The 14,265-nt window shown below is 32.6% G+C and overlaps 1 protein-coding gene across 10 annotated transcripts in view; it reads left to right on the top strand.

The window, feature by feature from the left end:
- Eml4 (EMAP like 4) overlaps positions 1–14,265 on the top strand; it is a 141,703-nt gene that overhangs the window by 75,385 nt on the left and 52,053 nt on the right. For 4 of the 10 annotated variants that reach the window (XR_005727283.2, XM_040271060.2, XM_040271059.2 and 1 more), the window contains exons 3-8: positions 1,285–1,414; positions 4,297–4,347; positions 4,610–4,783; positions 6,770–6,898; positions 7,359–7,384; positions 7,577–7,609. Coding sequence is in view for 9 of the 10 variants with exons in the window: in XM_040271060.2 (XP_040126994.1) it covers positions 1,285–1,414; positions 4,297–4,347; positions 4,610–4,783; positions 6,770–6,898; positions 7,359–7,384; positions 7,577–7,609 (543 nt within the window). In the remaining variant the exon portion in view is untranslated. Of the gene's footprint in view, positions 1–1,284; positions 1,415–4,296; positions 4,348–4,609; positions 4,784–6,769; positions 6,899–7,358; positions 7,385–7,576; positions 7,610–10,070; positions 10,157–14,265 lie in introns of those variants that run through there. The other 6 variants (XM_005324531.5, XM_040271061.2, XM_021725867.3 and 3 more) reach the window with 6 other exon arrangements.

Raw genomic sequence — 14,265 nt, 5'->3', positions numbered from 1 at the left:
TTGTGAATATACTAAATAAATTATACCTTATTAAATGGTAAAAGTGGAATTTTTATGTTATTAGTGTTTTACCATGGCAGAGGAGAGGAGCCATTGATACAAGAAGTCACTTATTTAGCATGCTAAAATTAAATCTAATGACCAGTGTTATTAGCATTTGGGGTTTGAGGGTTATTATGTGTGAGATTTCTCAAGAGAAGTTTCAAAAAGCAAATGCTGTAGGTCTTCCCCTTTCCCTGTACTGATTCCTTCAATTTGAGGTAGGATCTAGGAGCCTATATTAAGGATGTAATTATGATAATTATGGTAATTATGATACAAGTAAAACCCAGTGGCTTATTGTCAAAACAGCAGTGTTACACTGCCATGTATTGAGCATTGTAGAATGTTAAGTATTTTAGTTCCTATATATAAAAGTTTTATTTTGTGTGTGTGCTTTTGTGAAGAAAAGCAAATATGAGATTGGTCAAATCAAAAAGTTAGATTTTACGTGAATGCATGTGATAAAACTGACTTCAGAAATCAAAAGTATTCTCTATTTCTAAATTTTAATACTTTTGATTAAAATCTACATGACTTCATATCTTGTGATAAAACTGCTCCTGATCACACCAATCTACCCACCATACATTTGGTTCACTCATTCTTCTCTATAAGAAAATAAACTACTTTATATATTTAGACTTTTTATGTGAAATAGCATTCTAAGATTTGACATTATGATTTTTAGGATTTAAAATATATTTCAACAAAAACAGAACTATTTTTGAAGATTGATAATGTGAGATTTATTTGAGACCCAACCTTGAATCATGTGTTTTAAAACTGCTATGCCTAGAAAGCAAACCATTTTACTAAGAAAATGAGCAGCATTGCCTTACAAAAAGGAAAGAAGAATAGGCTGCATTTTTAGCAACTCAGCATCTCTCTATCGGTCTTTTGATAGGATTAAATCTTGTGGGCTGGGGATGTGGCTCAAGCGGTAGCGCGCTCGCCTGTCATGCGTGTGGCCCGGGTTCGATCCTCAGCACCACATACAAAGAAACATGTGTGTCCGCAGAAAACTAAAAAATAAATATTAAAAAAATTCTCATTCATTCTCTTTCTCTTTCTCTTCTCTCTCTCAAAAAAAAAAAAAATCTTGTGATAATAATGATGTCCTATATGCAAGTGAGGCAGTCTGCTCACTGGTTGTAAACACTAATGGACTTAAGTTTTAAAATTTTGATCTTTGTAATATTTTGAAGTTTGATATGAGTTTTTTGTTTTGTTTTGTTTTTCTAGGCCAACCAAGCCTTCGAGAAGCTATTTCCATGTCCTGTATAACCAATGGAAGTGGTACGAACAGAAAAACAAGTCACACCAGTTCTGTTTCAATTGCAAGAAAAGAAACTCTCTCATCTGCTGCTAAAAGGTACCTATTTATAAAGGAAAAAGGAAAAATATGCAAAATTATGTGTGATACAAGTCTTCTTTTGAAAAAAATATGAAATAGAGCTGTTTGTAACTCAAGTGAGCATGTCCTTTGAATTTTTCAGTTGTGAATGAGACATCTAATCTATGCACATTGAATGTATATTCATCATTATCTGTCAAATTTTAGTAAGGAATTTTTTTTTTAAGAGAGAGATTTTAATATTTATTTTTTAGTTTTCGGTGGACACAACATCTTTTGTTTTGTATGTGGTGCTGAGGATCAAACCCGGGCCGCACGCATGCCAGGCGAGCGTGCTACCGCTTGAGCCACATCCCCAGCCCAAGGAAATTTTTGTTTCTTCCTAAGGAAAGAGAACAATTTAATTTCCTGGTTTCTTTTTAATTTTTTTCAGGAAGAATTTATTGATAAATATTTCTGTATTTAATGAAATTCTGGAAGTGAAATTTTCTTAGCAAGTGATATATTTAATAAAACATTTTAAGGGGAAAATAGAATCCTTGATATATGTCTGCATTAGTGGGAAGTTAATAACTTTTTTCTTTAACCATGACTATAAAATTAAGGTTTAATTCAAAGTATTATAATAACATTTTGTGTGCCTGTTTTTGTCTGTGTCTGCAATGTTGTTGGATGCTGGTCAGGAACGCTATGGAATTGCTACAATATAACATTTTCAGTATATTATAGATTTGAATTCTGTATGTTCTTTTCATCAATCAGTTGAATCTTGTTGCAATAAAATTGCTTATAGGACTTTTCCTTTTTTAAAAATTTCTAGCAAATTATTCCACATAGAGTTTGGAGAGACCATAGAATGCATGAAGAAAAACCTTAAATAATAGAATAATATGTAACAATATTTTAATAGGAGATGTTTACCTCAATAAACTAATACCAGTGACTGAATTTTTCATAGTGTGGAATTGTAGATGTTTAACCAAACAGGTAGCTAAAGGAGTCATAAAGAAATAACAAGATCGTAAGTCCTTTAAAACTTCCTCCTAGAATTTATTTTTTTTATTTTTTTTGAGAATTTTTAATATTTATTTTTTAGTTCTCTGCAGAACAACATCTTTGTTGGTATGTGGTGCTGAGGATCGAACCTGGGCCGCACGCATGCCAGGCGAGCGCGCTACCGCTTTAGCCACATCCCCAGCCCCCCTAGTATTTAATTGTTGAAGTCATCATGACAGAATCTAGACTTTGCTCTTTAAAGGATGCTAAAATTTGTTACCTGTCCATTTTAGGAAAAAAATTCATAGTAGAATTTGTAGTAGAACTTTTTAAATAAATATTCATATTGTAGCTAATAACAGTTTGCTTTCAGCCCATTTCATAGGTACCTGTTGTACTATAGCTATATAGTGATCAGTATCATGCACAGGAACAATTTGATAACCTAAGACCAGCTGATTTTGTTACTTTATATTACAGGGACTTTATATTTTGCTTTTAAATAATCCCTAGTACCAAAACACCCAGAAAGAAAATCTCTTTTAGTTATACTGGGCCCACATAAGAGTAGTGGCCCACATATTTAGGTTAGTTAGAAAACCAAGAACAAAGTAACTTCTAAATTTGAAAGTAATCTGATGTTTTTGAGATAAATTTTTACTTTTTAGTATGTAGTTTTTAAAAATTTGAACATGAAATAGATACTGGCCATTGTGGAGCCAAAAGGTATCAAAACTGAATCAGATTAAGAAATGTCACTGTAAAAATAACATTTTAAACTACCATAATGTGATAGTTAAATTGTGTGTACTATGTATATTAAAATATTTTTGGAATGTACTTCCTTATAGATTATGTACTTTATAGTAAAATTACAGAATAGCCTTTGTTTTAGACCTATAAGTAGTTGGTAGTTTTCTGCCTTTTCAATAATGAAATATGAGTTTTGATTCCATCTGCTTTGTAATGTTGCCAAGAGTACTCCTATCTGGTATGGTTGGGAAGGGAAGGTGACTCATGAATAAAGAATCAAAGTGTGGAATTATAAGAATTTATATGTAAATACCTTAAATATTTTAACATTCATATGTATTCATTTCTTATTTTTTTATTTAAATAAAAGGTCAGGCCTCCCACCCCATCTAAGGATGCATCTCTGATTAAATTTCTTGTTGATTGTGAAATAAAATAATGACCAAAAATAACTTTTCATAATTTTTAGTTTCATTTATTTATTTATTTTTATTTATTTTTTAGTTTTAGTCAGACACAATACATCTATTTATTTATTTATTTGTTTGTTTGTTTGTTTATGGTGTTGAGGATCAAACTCAAGGCCTCACACGCACTAGGTGAGCGCTCTACTGCTGAACCACAACCCCAGCCACTTAGTTTCACTTATAAAGGCAGAATAATAAATTTTTAAAATCTGGCAAAACAATATGTTAGAATCCATCTCTATTTCTGTGATGTTTAAAATTCTCACTCCAACTTAGTATTTTTAGTAACTCACTTTTAGTCTTTCTAGAACATTCAAGTTAGTTTTCATAGAACTTGTCATTCTCTTTCTATGTGTATTTTGTTGATTTTCTTTGTATTTAATTAACTTGCATAATTAAAATAACAACTATTGACATCAGCAGGTTTAAGGAAAAAATGAACTCTTGCTAAGATTAAAACTGAATTTGAAGGGGTCTGAAAATGGATCTCTGCCGTAAAGCACTTGCATGTGCAAGGTCCTGGATTCAATCCCCAACACTAAAACTAAATAAAACAAAACTCCATAGACAGAAGCAGGAGTATTCAAAGAAATTAGGGAATAAACATTAGCTTTTAATGTGCCTGGGGCATCAGTTTGTTTTCACAGGTAATGGAAAATGTAACTAATCCTCTCATTTCGATAGGTTTTCATTGCCCTCCACCCCCAGCTTCCTAGATGGCAACGTGCATTTGAGGTAATTTCTGTCCTTTCTGACCAGAAGGGCAGTGTTTACAGGATATATTGCCTTAGAGTTTTAATAAAATTTCTACTGAAGCTTTTTAATAATTTCCAGAGTTTTCAAAGAAATAGTTTTCCATATTGAATGAAAGCAGTAAAAGTTGTATTAGTTGTGTATGATTTAGGGTTTTGAATTATATAATAATCACTTTTCTATCATTTGATTTTTTAAAATTTGTTTAAATATGTGTTGTTCCATGTTATACTTTATTTTACAGTGGTACAGAAAAAAAGAAAGAAAAACCACAAGGACAGAGAGAAAAAAAAGAGGAATCTCATTCTAATGATCAAAGTCCACAAATTCGAGCATCACCTTCTCCCCAGTCCTCTTCACAGCCTCTCCAAATACACAGACAAACTCCAGAAAGCAAGAATTCTACTCCCACCAAAAGGTTTCAACCGTCCCCAAGTACAGAGCTAGGGAATGGTTGTAAAGATACCTAAATTCTGTGACTTGGGAAAAACTTAGCTATCCATGGATTTCAGAAGAAAAGCCTACTGGCTTTTTTTCTTTATTTTTTGATATCATATGTATTTTAGAAAATTGGGGAATGAAAATTTAAGGTTAAAATTTCTTAGTTAAAACTGGAAAAGAAATAAATTTTTAATGAACAATTTGGCAAAAGAAGGCATGAATAACCTATTTTAAACCCAAAACAATGTTTTTATAACATAGAATACTTTTAAATTTAATATAGTCATGTATAAATTTATAGCCATGGATAGAATGGCCATATGTAATTATCCGCACCACATTTTGGCATCATTACAACCTTCAACTTGCAAGGGCCCTTCTCAATAAATGGCTCTTCATTGTGGCTACCTCTCAGGTTTAGTTTTGGGTCTTGGGAGGATAAGTTCTTGCTTGAATAGGGAAACAAATTCATTTCACCTGGTGTTTTCTATGCTAAAGGCTTGCTTGAGGGCTTCTCTGTGTCCATAAAATTAGTATTTTAAAATTATGAGAGGGGGACAAGGGACAACATTCTAACAATGTGTGAGCCTAAATTGGATATTTAAACCTGCATGCTGGGAGTTTACTGCTACATCTACCTTGTAATAAAAAAACTGAGACCAATTAAATTGGCCTGTTTTAGAAGTGCAGATTCAAGTTTTATCATTAGGTATATATTTTACCATCATACTTCTGCTTAGAAATCGTAGAAACTATTAAACCATTCCCGGAACTGGATAGGATTTTAATAAAAAAATAACTATTCCTAAAGGATTTATAATAATTTTTATTTGACCAGTTTAATATTTTGTCTCAAATCTGTAATGGAAATTTGGGAAACCAAAGTACCCTTCACTTGATTGATGCACGATTACCATTTGCTTTTTTTATGTGCCTCACGCAGATTCTTAGGCTGTCTAAATGGTTTGTTATTTTTCTGCCTGGTCTGTGGAGTTATCCTTGGATATAACTTATTAATGTTATGTAACTTTGGATTGTGTGTGGTTAAAGTGGCTTTATATAATCAATCTCTTTAAGGTTCTGATATGATTTGATATCTTCTTTGTCCCGGTCTTTTTTTCAGCTTCTTGAAGTCTCCTGGAAATGTGCTTGCCCTTCTAAATTGCTCTTTGGAAATACTACTGCAAGAAGTATTGAAGCCTGGATGAGTTTTAGGATAGTTAGCAATGCAGCCAAAAAGTCATTTACAAATAAAAAGTATTCAGTTAATATAGAAAATGAGCATTGAGGGCTGGGGATGTGGCTCAAGCGGTAGCGTGCTCGCCTGGCATGCGTGCAGCCAGGGTTCGATCCTCAGCACCACATACAAACAAAGATGTTGTGTCCGCCGATAACTAAAATAAATAAATAAATATTTTTTTAAAAAAAGAAAATGAGCATTGATAATACCACTTTTTGATTGAATCTTGTTTATTTCTGATCATAGGTGAAATTGTGTTTAAAGATATAAACAAGAATTTCACCTTTAGTCTCACAATTTATTTAGAAACTGTCTTTAGAACCATATGTAATTTAATTACTTGAGGACATAATTCCATAAAAATGAAAGTTATAGCCTTACAATTCAGTGACTGTGAAAATGTACAGAATTTTTGTAACTATATTATAACTCAGATTTAAGCAATTTTTTCTGTTATCAGCAAAAAATGTATAGATTTATTTCTATCAGTGAATTTCTTCTAGTGAATATTCTTAATAATACTGAAATTTACAAAACAGACTTGGTAATTGCCTTGTTTAACTCCTTTACTCATCCAGGCAGAGCCTTTCAACTAATCCTTCCTTCTCTTTTCTGGATTGCTTTAATGAAATGTTAATAACTGCTTTTGTGTTCTACTTAAACTGTCAGTTACATGTCATTGCTACTCAGAATTTTTGGCTAAGAAGTTAATATTTCTTCTAGCATCAAACGAACACCAACAGCTGAAAAGTCACATAATTCATGGGAAAATTCAGATGATAGTCGTAATAAATTATTGAGAACAGCTTCAACATCAAAACTGATATCAAAAGTTATTAAAAATACCGACAAGTAAGTATTCTTTCTTCTTTACATCTAAATATTAATAATTCTATGACTCTTGTTTGCTTATACATTTATATTTGTCCTTTGAAATTTTTAAAAATTTGTATTATAATTTATCAGTTTTTTCTTCAGTGTATTTTTTAAGTCTTCTCAGAAAAGCTATTTCCTTCTTAATGTCCCAAATTGTAAATCTCCTATATGATTTGAATATTTTTCTTAAATTCTTTTTATTCTATCAGTGTTTAGCTGTCTGTGAGACATTCGTTGTTTTACAAAACAATGTATATTAGTAGTTGAGATCAGTTATTAGTTGAAACCAGTGAGGCATATTGATGCTTAAATTTCACTTCTGGGTCTTTATCTGGGTTGTGGGCTAGGCCCAGAGTTGTACAATTTCTTCAGATGATTCTAATGGTCAGCTGTATAAACTTATAAAATAAATGTGTTCTTTGAATTCCTTTTTTAGGCATAAAGATGTCATCATCAATCAAGGTAAATTAAAAATCCTGTAAATTTATTTTTTTGCTTTTCTACATCAGCTTAATTTTTGCTAAATGATAAGAATGTTGTCTTACTTTCATTTGGTCTACTTTATTCATAGTAATCAGAGACATGTTACATTGTTGTAGTCATTTAAAAATGCTCAATTTTTATTGTAAGATATGTCATTTTTGTTTCAACCAGCAAAAATGTCAACCCGTGAAAAAAACAGCCAAGGTAAGAATAAGCTACGCAGTTGGTCGCCTTCTAAGTTAATTTCTTCCTGGATCTCTTATTTGGCTTTTCATATGATTTCCCTCTTAAAAAAGGAAATACCATGCTAATTTGAACTAGAGAATCTGGCTACTTTTTAAAAATCCCTCTTATTTTTATGAGACAAAGAAGTATAAAATGTTTTCTCCCTTAAAAAAAGTTATACTTAGAAAAGCCATTTAAAAGATTGATAAATTTTAACTCAATTTTCTGTCTTGCCAATTTTGTTGCAAATAATCACTCATTTCTTGATGCTAAGACTGAAAATATAATGAGTCTAGCAAACCATTTCCTCTTAAGTTTTTCTTTTATATTGATTGTAATTTCTGGCTACTTGCTGTTGTTGGCTTGTTCTAACCAAACAAGGTAAGCAGACATTCTGTAAATATGTATTTAATTGCAAAGTAGGTAAGTTTTATGTATAAGTTTTACATTCTCCTTAGATTGCCTGCAAATTTAATTGAAGCATGCTGTTCTAAATGAAAGCATGTCTTTTCTGTGCATGCTTTTCAGAGCTCATTTCTATGTATCATAGTTATCTTTATTTTCTCAGCTTAAGTGTAGACAAATTTTTGTTAGAGATTTTACTTATTTCTATGGATTTTTACTCTCTTTAGTTCTAATAAGAAAAAAAAAATTTGTTATCTTCTTTGGATCATTTATCTGAAATCGTAAATGAGGTTGAGTTTTTTTTTTTTTTTAAGTTGTAGGTGGACATAATACCTTTATTTCATTTTTATGTGGTGCTGAGGATCGAACCCAGTGCCTCACGTGTGCTAGGCGAGCACTCTACCACTGAGCCACAACCCCAGCCCCAAATGAGGTTGAATTTTCATGGCTTTATTCTCTTTAGTTAGGTCTTAACTTTCTCCCTCCATACCAGTACAGAATAGATTAGGCAAAGGGTTGAGATCCTTTAAGGAAAAATGAGATTTTATTTACAAAAACAATTCTTACTATGTTATATATTGAAACTTCTTTTTTCTTTTTTAAATAGAGGATGTGGTATATAGTTGAAATGACAGCAAATGGACAGTTGCTGTGTTTATTGTTTGGTCCTGGCTCTTCTGTATAATAGTTTTTTGACCTAGGCCAAATGACAGTATCTCTTAAGTAGTTTTCTACTCTTAGAATAATAACTATAAAACTTAATTTATATGACTGCTAAAGGATGAAATATATGTGAAAGTACTTCAAAAATAGAAAACACTATAACTATAAATAGGTGCAGTTATTATTAAATGGTTTGCTAAAACCTCATATTTTTAAAAATCATTGTGGAGTTAATAAGGACAGGCTACCTGACGTTTTAGTTTGTTCTTTTGAAAGAAAAAGAACTTATGATTAATACATAAGAGTGATTTGTGTTGATATCACAATTTTCAAAATCAGGTAAACAAGGTAATGTATTTGAAAGGTGGAGATTTTGCTTTAGAAGCATCCCTTAGCACAGTTTTAGCCAGTACCTGGGGAGAAGGATGGAATGAAAAGTTGGGAAAGGATATAGAAAAATAAGTTAAGTTTTGTTACAAGAACTTTACCTCAAAAAGATTGGCTCAGATCTCTGAAAAAGATAATATCCCAATGTTGCCTGCATTGAGACTTAATTTTGGAATTTGAGTCTACTCCTTTGCTATTCTAATCACTGTATATTATCTGGAGAATAGATTTTAATCATTCAACAGTATCTGCAAGGAGAACTTTGTTTCTTCCGTCTTTTATATAATTCAAAACTGAATGAGTTTGGGCAGATCCTATAGAAAGAAGTGGATGGATTCAAGATGGTTTATGGATAGGCAGAGAATGAGAGGTGAGGAACAGAGGAATCTATGAAGACTAGCGTGAACAACTAGTTAAGTGACATCTGCTGAAATAGGAAACATTTGAGGAGAAATAGTATGTACAAAAGAATAGGAACTTGGTTTTGAACAATTGCACTTTTTTTTTTAACTTAACTCTTCATGTAGGGATATATAGCAGGCAACATAATATAGGTATTTAAATGTGGATTTTGAAATCCAGAGACAGGTTTCATCATAGCTCTAGTAACCCTGAATGGGTTAGTTTACATCCCTATGTTTTTGTTTTCTCATCTATAATTGAGATAATAATAAACCTTCAAAGGGTTATTGTAAAAATTAAGAATGGTAATAAAGTGTTTTAACACAATACCTGGTACATAGTCCCAAATATATTTTATTTAGCGTCTGGCATTTTTAAAACCTTGCATTTAAATGGTAGAGTAAGATGATATCTTTTGAATAGATGCTCTTCACTTGCTTTAAGTTGTAGATCTGTTTTAAAAGATTGGCATTCATTTTGCATGGCATAGTCACAACACATTTTCTTAATATTTTAGCTATTAATACTATTATCTGTCACTTTTGGACAATTTTTTAAAACTATGATTTATTAATCTCTTTAGCTCTTTTTTGACAATGACAGCTGTGACTTGTTCCAAGCCATCTGCTTTGATTTGGGAAGAAGCCTATTTACATTTGGTACATTTAGGTGAGTGGTAGTAGAGAAAACTACCTAAAAGGTTTTGCCCTTCAGGCATAGCAGTATAAGAGAAAAGTGATGTGGCTTCATGTACTGATCAACATTAAGGAGTAAGGCAGGAAGTCAATGATTGAAAACAATAGGAAGTGGAATAGAATGTACACAGGACAATCTCTGAGGTTAGGTGTGGAGAATAGGACAAATTATATCACTAAGGAGGTTCTTACCTGGATTTTTATTTGTACTTTGAAGCGTGAACCCTTTTTCATTAATCTTCCTGGTTCTGGGTTCTCTTCTACTTGGAGCTAAGATAAAGTCCTTGCAGCACAAGATCTTAAAATTTGAATAAATTTTCCCTTAGGACTATTTGCTGTTAGATGTAGCAGTCAGTTTCTAGAATAATACTATTTAATTGATAAGTTACTGATACAAAAATGTTGAGGTTTTTTGTTTGGGTTTTTGTGAATCTGGGTGTCATATCCAGGGCCTTATACATGTTTGGCAAACAGTCTACTAAGTTACATCCCCAGATTAAAAAAAAAAAAAAAAAATCTGTGTTAATTTTGGAGACTGTAGGCACCTATTGGGAAAATAGGTAAGTCTGAAATATTTTGTAATCAAAATGAGCACAGCTGATGAGCTCATTCTTATAATAGATATCAAATATAATGTTTTACATTTTTATTATTTTTTATGTTCCAGGATCAAGCCCAGGGCCTTGCATTCTACTACTGAATTGCATCCACAGCCCACATTTTTTTCCATACAAAAACTTAGTGTCTGCCAGATGCAATGGCACAGGCCTATAAATCCTGTGACTCAACTGAAGAAGAGGATTGCAAGTTCAAAGCCAGCCTCAGCAAGGCCCTATTTCAAAATTAAAAAAAAAAAAAAGATATAAAAAGAGCTTGGCATGTGGCTCAGTGATTAAGCACACCTGGGTTCAATCCCTAGTACCAAAAATAATTATTATAAAGAAGAAGAAAAGAAAAAGTGTCACATGTCATTATTTTTAAAAGCAGAACCTGAAGGTTCTCAAATTGGTTGGGCTGGGGATATAACTCAGTTGATAGAGTGCTTGCCTCTTATGCACAAGGTCCTAGATTCAATCCCCAGCACTACCCGCCCCCCCCCAAAAAAAGTTGCCTGTTACTACTTTTTCAAACGTGAATAATCTTTAACCAATTTTTACCTTAGTATCATAAACTAAGTTCTATTTATTTTTTGGGCTATTTATTTTTTGACAAAATTGCTTGTATTTATTGTATATATTCTGAAGTATATATATTTTATAGAATGATTAAATATAGTTAGTTAATAAATGCATCACTTCACATATTTATCACTCTTATGGGGAGAACACTTAACGTCCACACTCTTGGCATTTTTCCAGAATACCGTGTACCATCACTAAGATCACCATGCTATACAAACTGGTGGCCTTTATGCAGCAGGCCAAATAGATGTATTTTCACACTTTCCTTTTTTTTTTTTTTTTTTTTTGGTCAAAGACATAAACATTTAAAATTGAGAGATTTCATAATAAATTACAGATTTTCAGTTTCTTTTGAAAATTGAAAAGATCTTGTAATGTGGGACCCATATCACTCATGGACCTGACTAGGCACTGCCTCCCTGAGATGGTCACAACCCCAGTCATCTTTTACTCTCCCACTTCTCTCATTTGCATTTCCTTTCTGGTTTTACAGATATTTGAATATGTAACCCTTGTTTTAAAGTGTGTCTGATAGAATCAGCAGAATTCTGGCCTATTTGTCCATTATTATCCACAATATCACCTTAAGACTTATGAAGAAATAATATTGTATATAAGTCACATAAGCAATTGCTAGACAGTTTTTAAAATGGTCACAAATCCTTCTCAAAGGGAGGGTAATAAATAATTATCAAGACCTCATTATGCCTTACAATGTGATCATAATTCTAAGCAATACTTAGTGTTACCATTTTATGTATTAGGAATATGAGGCCAAAGTTTCACAGCCAGAAAGGGAGTAAAGCTGGAATTCAAATCCCAGTCAGTCTTTTGCAAAGCTCATGTTCTTTCTACTATAATGTATTGCTTCCCTCTCAGTTCCAAGAATTGCTTAAAGTGCTTAAATTATATTATTGGTCTCTAACATGTATAGATCAGAAAAGCATTTTTATCCTAACATGATTTTCCCTTTTTTATATCATATTAGAAAAATTGGCATGCACTGGTATAGCTCCTTTGCTTTCCCATTTATCGGTGTTGCCACTTGACAGTTAATAAACCAATGAATACAGTATTCTAAGCTGTCTGTATTAGCAGAAAAGATCTATTTGTGTATATACTACTACTAACCTTTTCCCTTTGCTAAACATACATTGCCTTTAAATGGCAATAGAAGCATCTACTAAATGTTGATCATGTGCACCTCTAATCAAGAATCCTGGAAAAAAATTTTAGAGGGTAGGATGTCTGCCTTTAAAAAAATGTGTTAAAAAAAAAAACAACTGGAAGGAAAGTTATGTGACAAATCAATACCTAATACCTTAAGAGAATAAACTTAAAAAGGACAAGGAGATACAAATTAGAATGACTGTAGAAGGGAGAGATCTACAGCTGGTAATCATTTAGTTATCATTAAAGTCCAGCTGTGATAAAAAATCACCAGGAAGCAGAGCCCACTCTTAGATTCAAAGGTAATAAAGACATACATCATGTGGTGTTAAACCCCATAGTGTGGGAGTTCAGATCAAACTGTGAGACTGAGCACACTGAGTAATAATAATAAAAATAACTTGAACTTCTCACCCATACCAAACACAACTTTTTGACCCGACTCTGAAAAAAATACTTGCAGATATTTAGCAATTTATTTTATCTTCTTCTTTTTCATGGTTTGCATTATATAAGCAACTGAATTATGAATTACTGGATTATGTATAATTCTCCTTAGTTAGCTCAGGTCATTATTGGAGATCTTAAGATCGCATCTACCTCTGGTTGATGGTCATATTTTCAGTCTGCTTCATTGTTGTTTTCATTTCATGTCAGAAAATTGGCAAATGCTAGACATTTCCTATGCCTTTACACCAAATCCCTTTGTTTCTCTTTCCCTTTTAGATTGTTTTGTTGCCATTTTATAATCACCATCAGCATTTACTAAACCTATCTGTAATGTAGATCATCCCTGCTAGGGACAGGGATGAGTGGGGTTTTGTTGTTTGGTTTTTAAGGAATAAGAAACAATCCCATTTGTTTTGTGAAGTGTTGTTTCCTTTTGTAAAATACATATAATAAATACTGATTTGGTTCTAGATTTGGTTTTTTAAAGCATCGTTAGCTTTAAGACTATTGAAGGTCTTCTAAACATTGGAGATCTATTGGTTTATATAATTAAAAGATGTTTTAGAACCTATGCTGCTAATAGGAAAATGGTTTCTAGGCTTGGGGGTGCAGATTAGTGGTGGAGTTTCTGCCAAGCATATTTGAAAAAGGTCCTGAGCTCAATCTTGAGTACCACCAAAAATTTAAAAATGATGTTTTCTAGCACTGTCTTGACAATGTTAGTGTATTATAACTGAACTAGATGTTCTAGATGCAAGGCACAATTGTGAAGTGAGAGAAGTCTGCCTTCTCCTTTCTAGCTCTACTTACTGCTTAGCCTAACTCTTAATCCTTTTCCTAATCCTGATTTATGAAGGTGTTTGACTCCTTTCCGCATGGTATATTCTGAGATCATGGTTTTGTTTTTGATTATGTTAAGAACACTTAACATTAAGTCAGGCACTGTGGCATACCCCTGTGATTCTAGTGACTAGGGAGGCTGAGGCAGGAGGATTGCAAGTTCCAGGCCAGCCCCAGCAATTTAGCAAGACCCTGTCTCAAAATATATATATAAATAAATAAAATGGCTGGAGATGTATGTATCCCTGGGTTCAATCCCTAGTACCAAAACAAACAAACAAACAAACAAACAAAAACCCAACCACTTAACATGAGATCTATGTTCTTAACAATTTTTAAGAGTATATTATTATTGGGCTGGGGATGTGGCTCAAGCAGTAGCGCGCTCGCCTGGCATGCTTGCGGCCCGGGTTCGATTCTCAGCACCACATACAAACAAAGA

The sequence above is a fragment of the Ictidomys tridecemlineatus genome, chromosome 12 (assembly GCF_052094955.1).
Source record: "Ictidomys tridecemlineatus isolate mIctTri1 chromosome 12, mIctTri1.hap1, whole genome shotgun sequence".
In the NCBI taxonomy this organism is placed as follows: domain Eukaryota; kingdom Metazoa; phylum Chordata; class Mammalia; order Rodentia; family Sciuridae; genus Ictidomys; species Ictidomys tridecemlineatus.
Note: the sequence above shows the minus strand (reverse complement) of the source record. Positions and strands in the feature narration are given on the sequence as shown.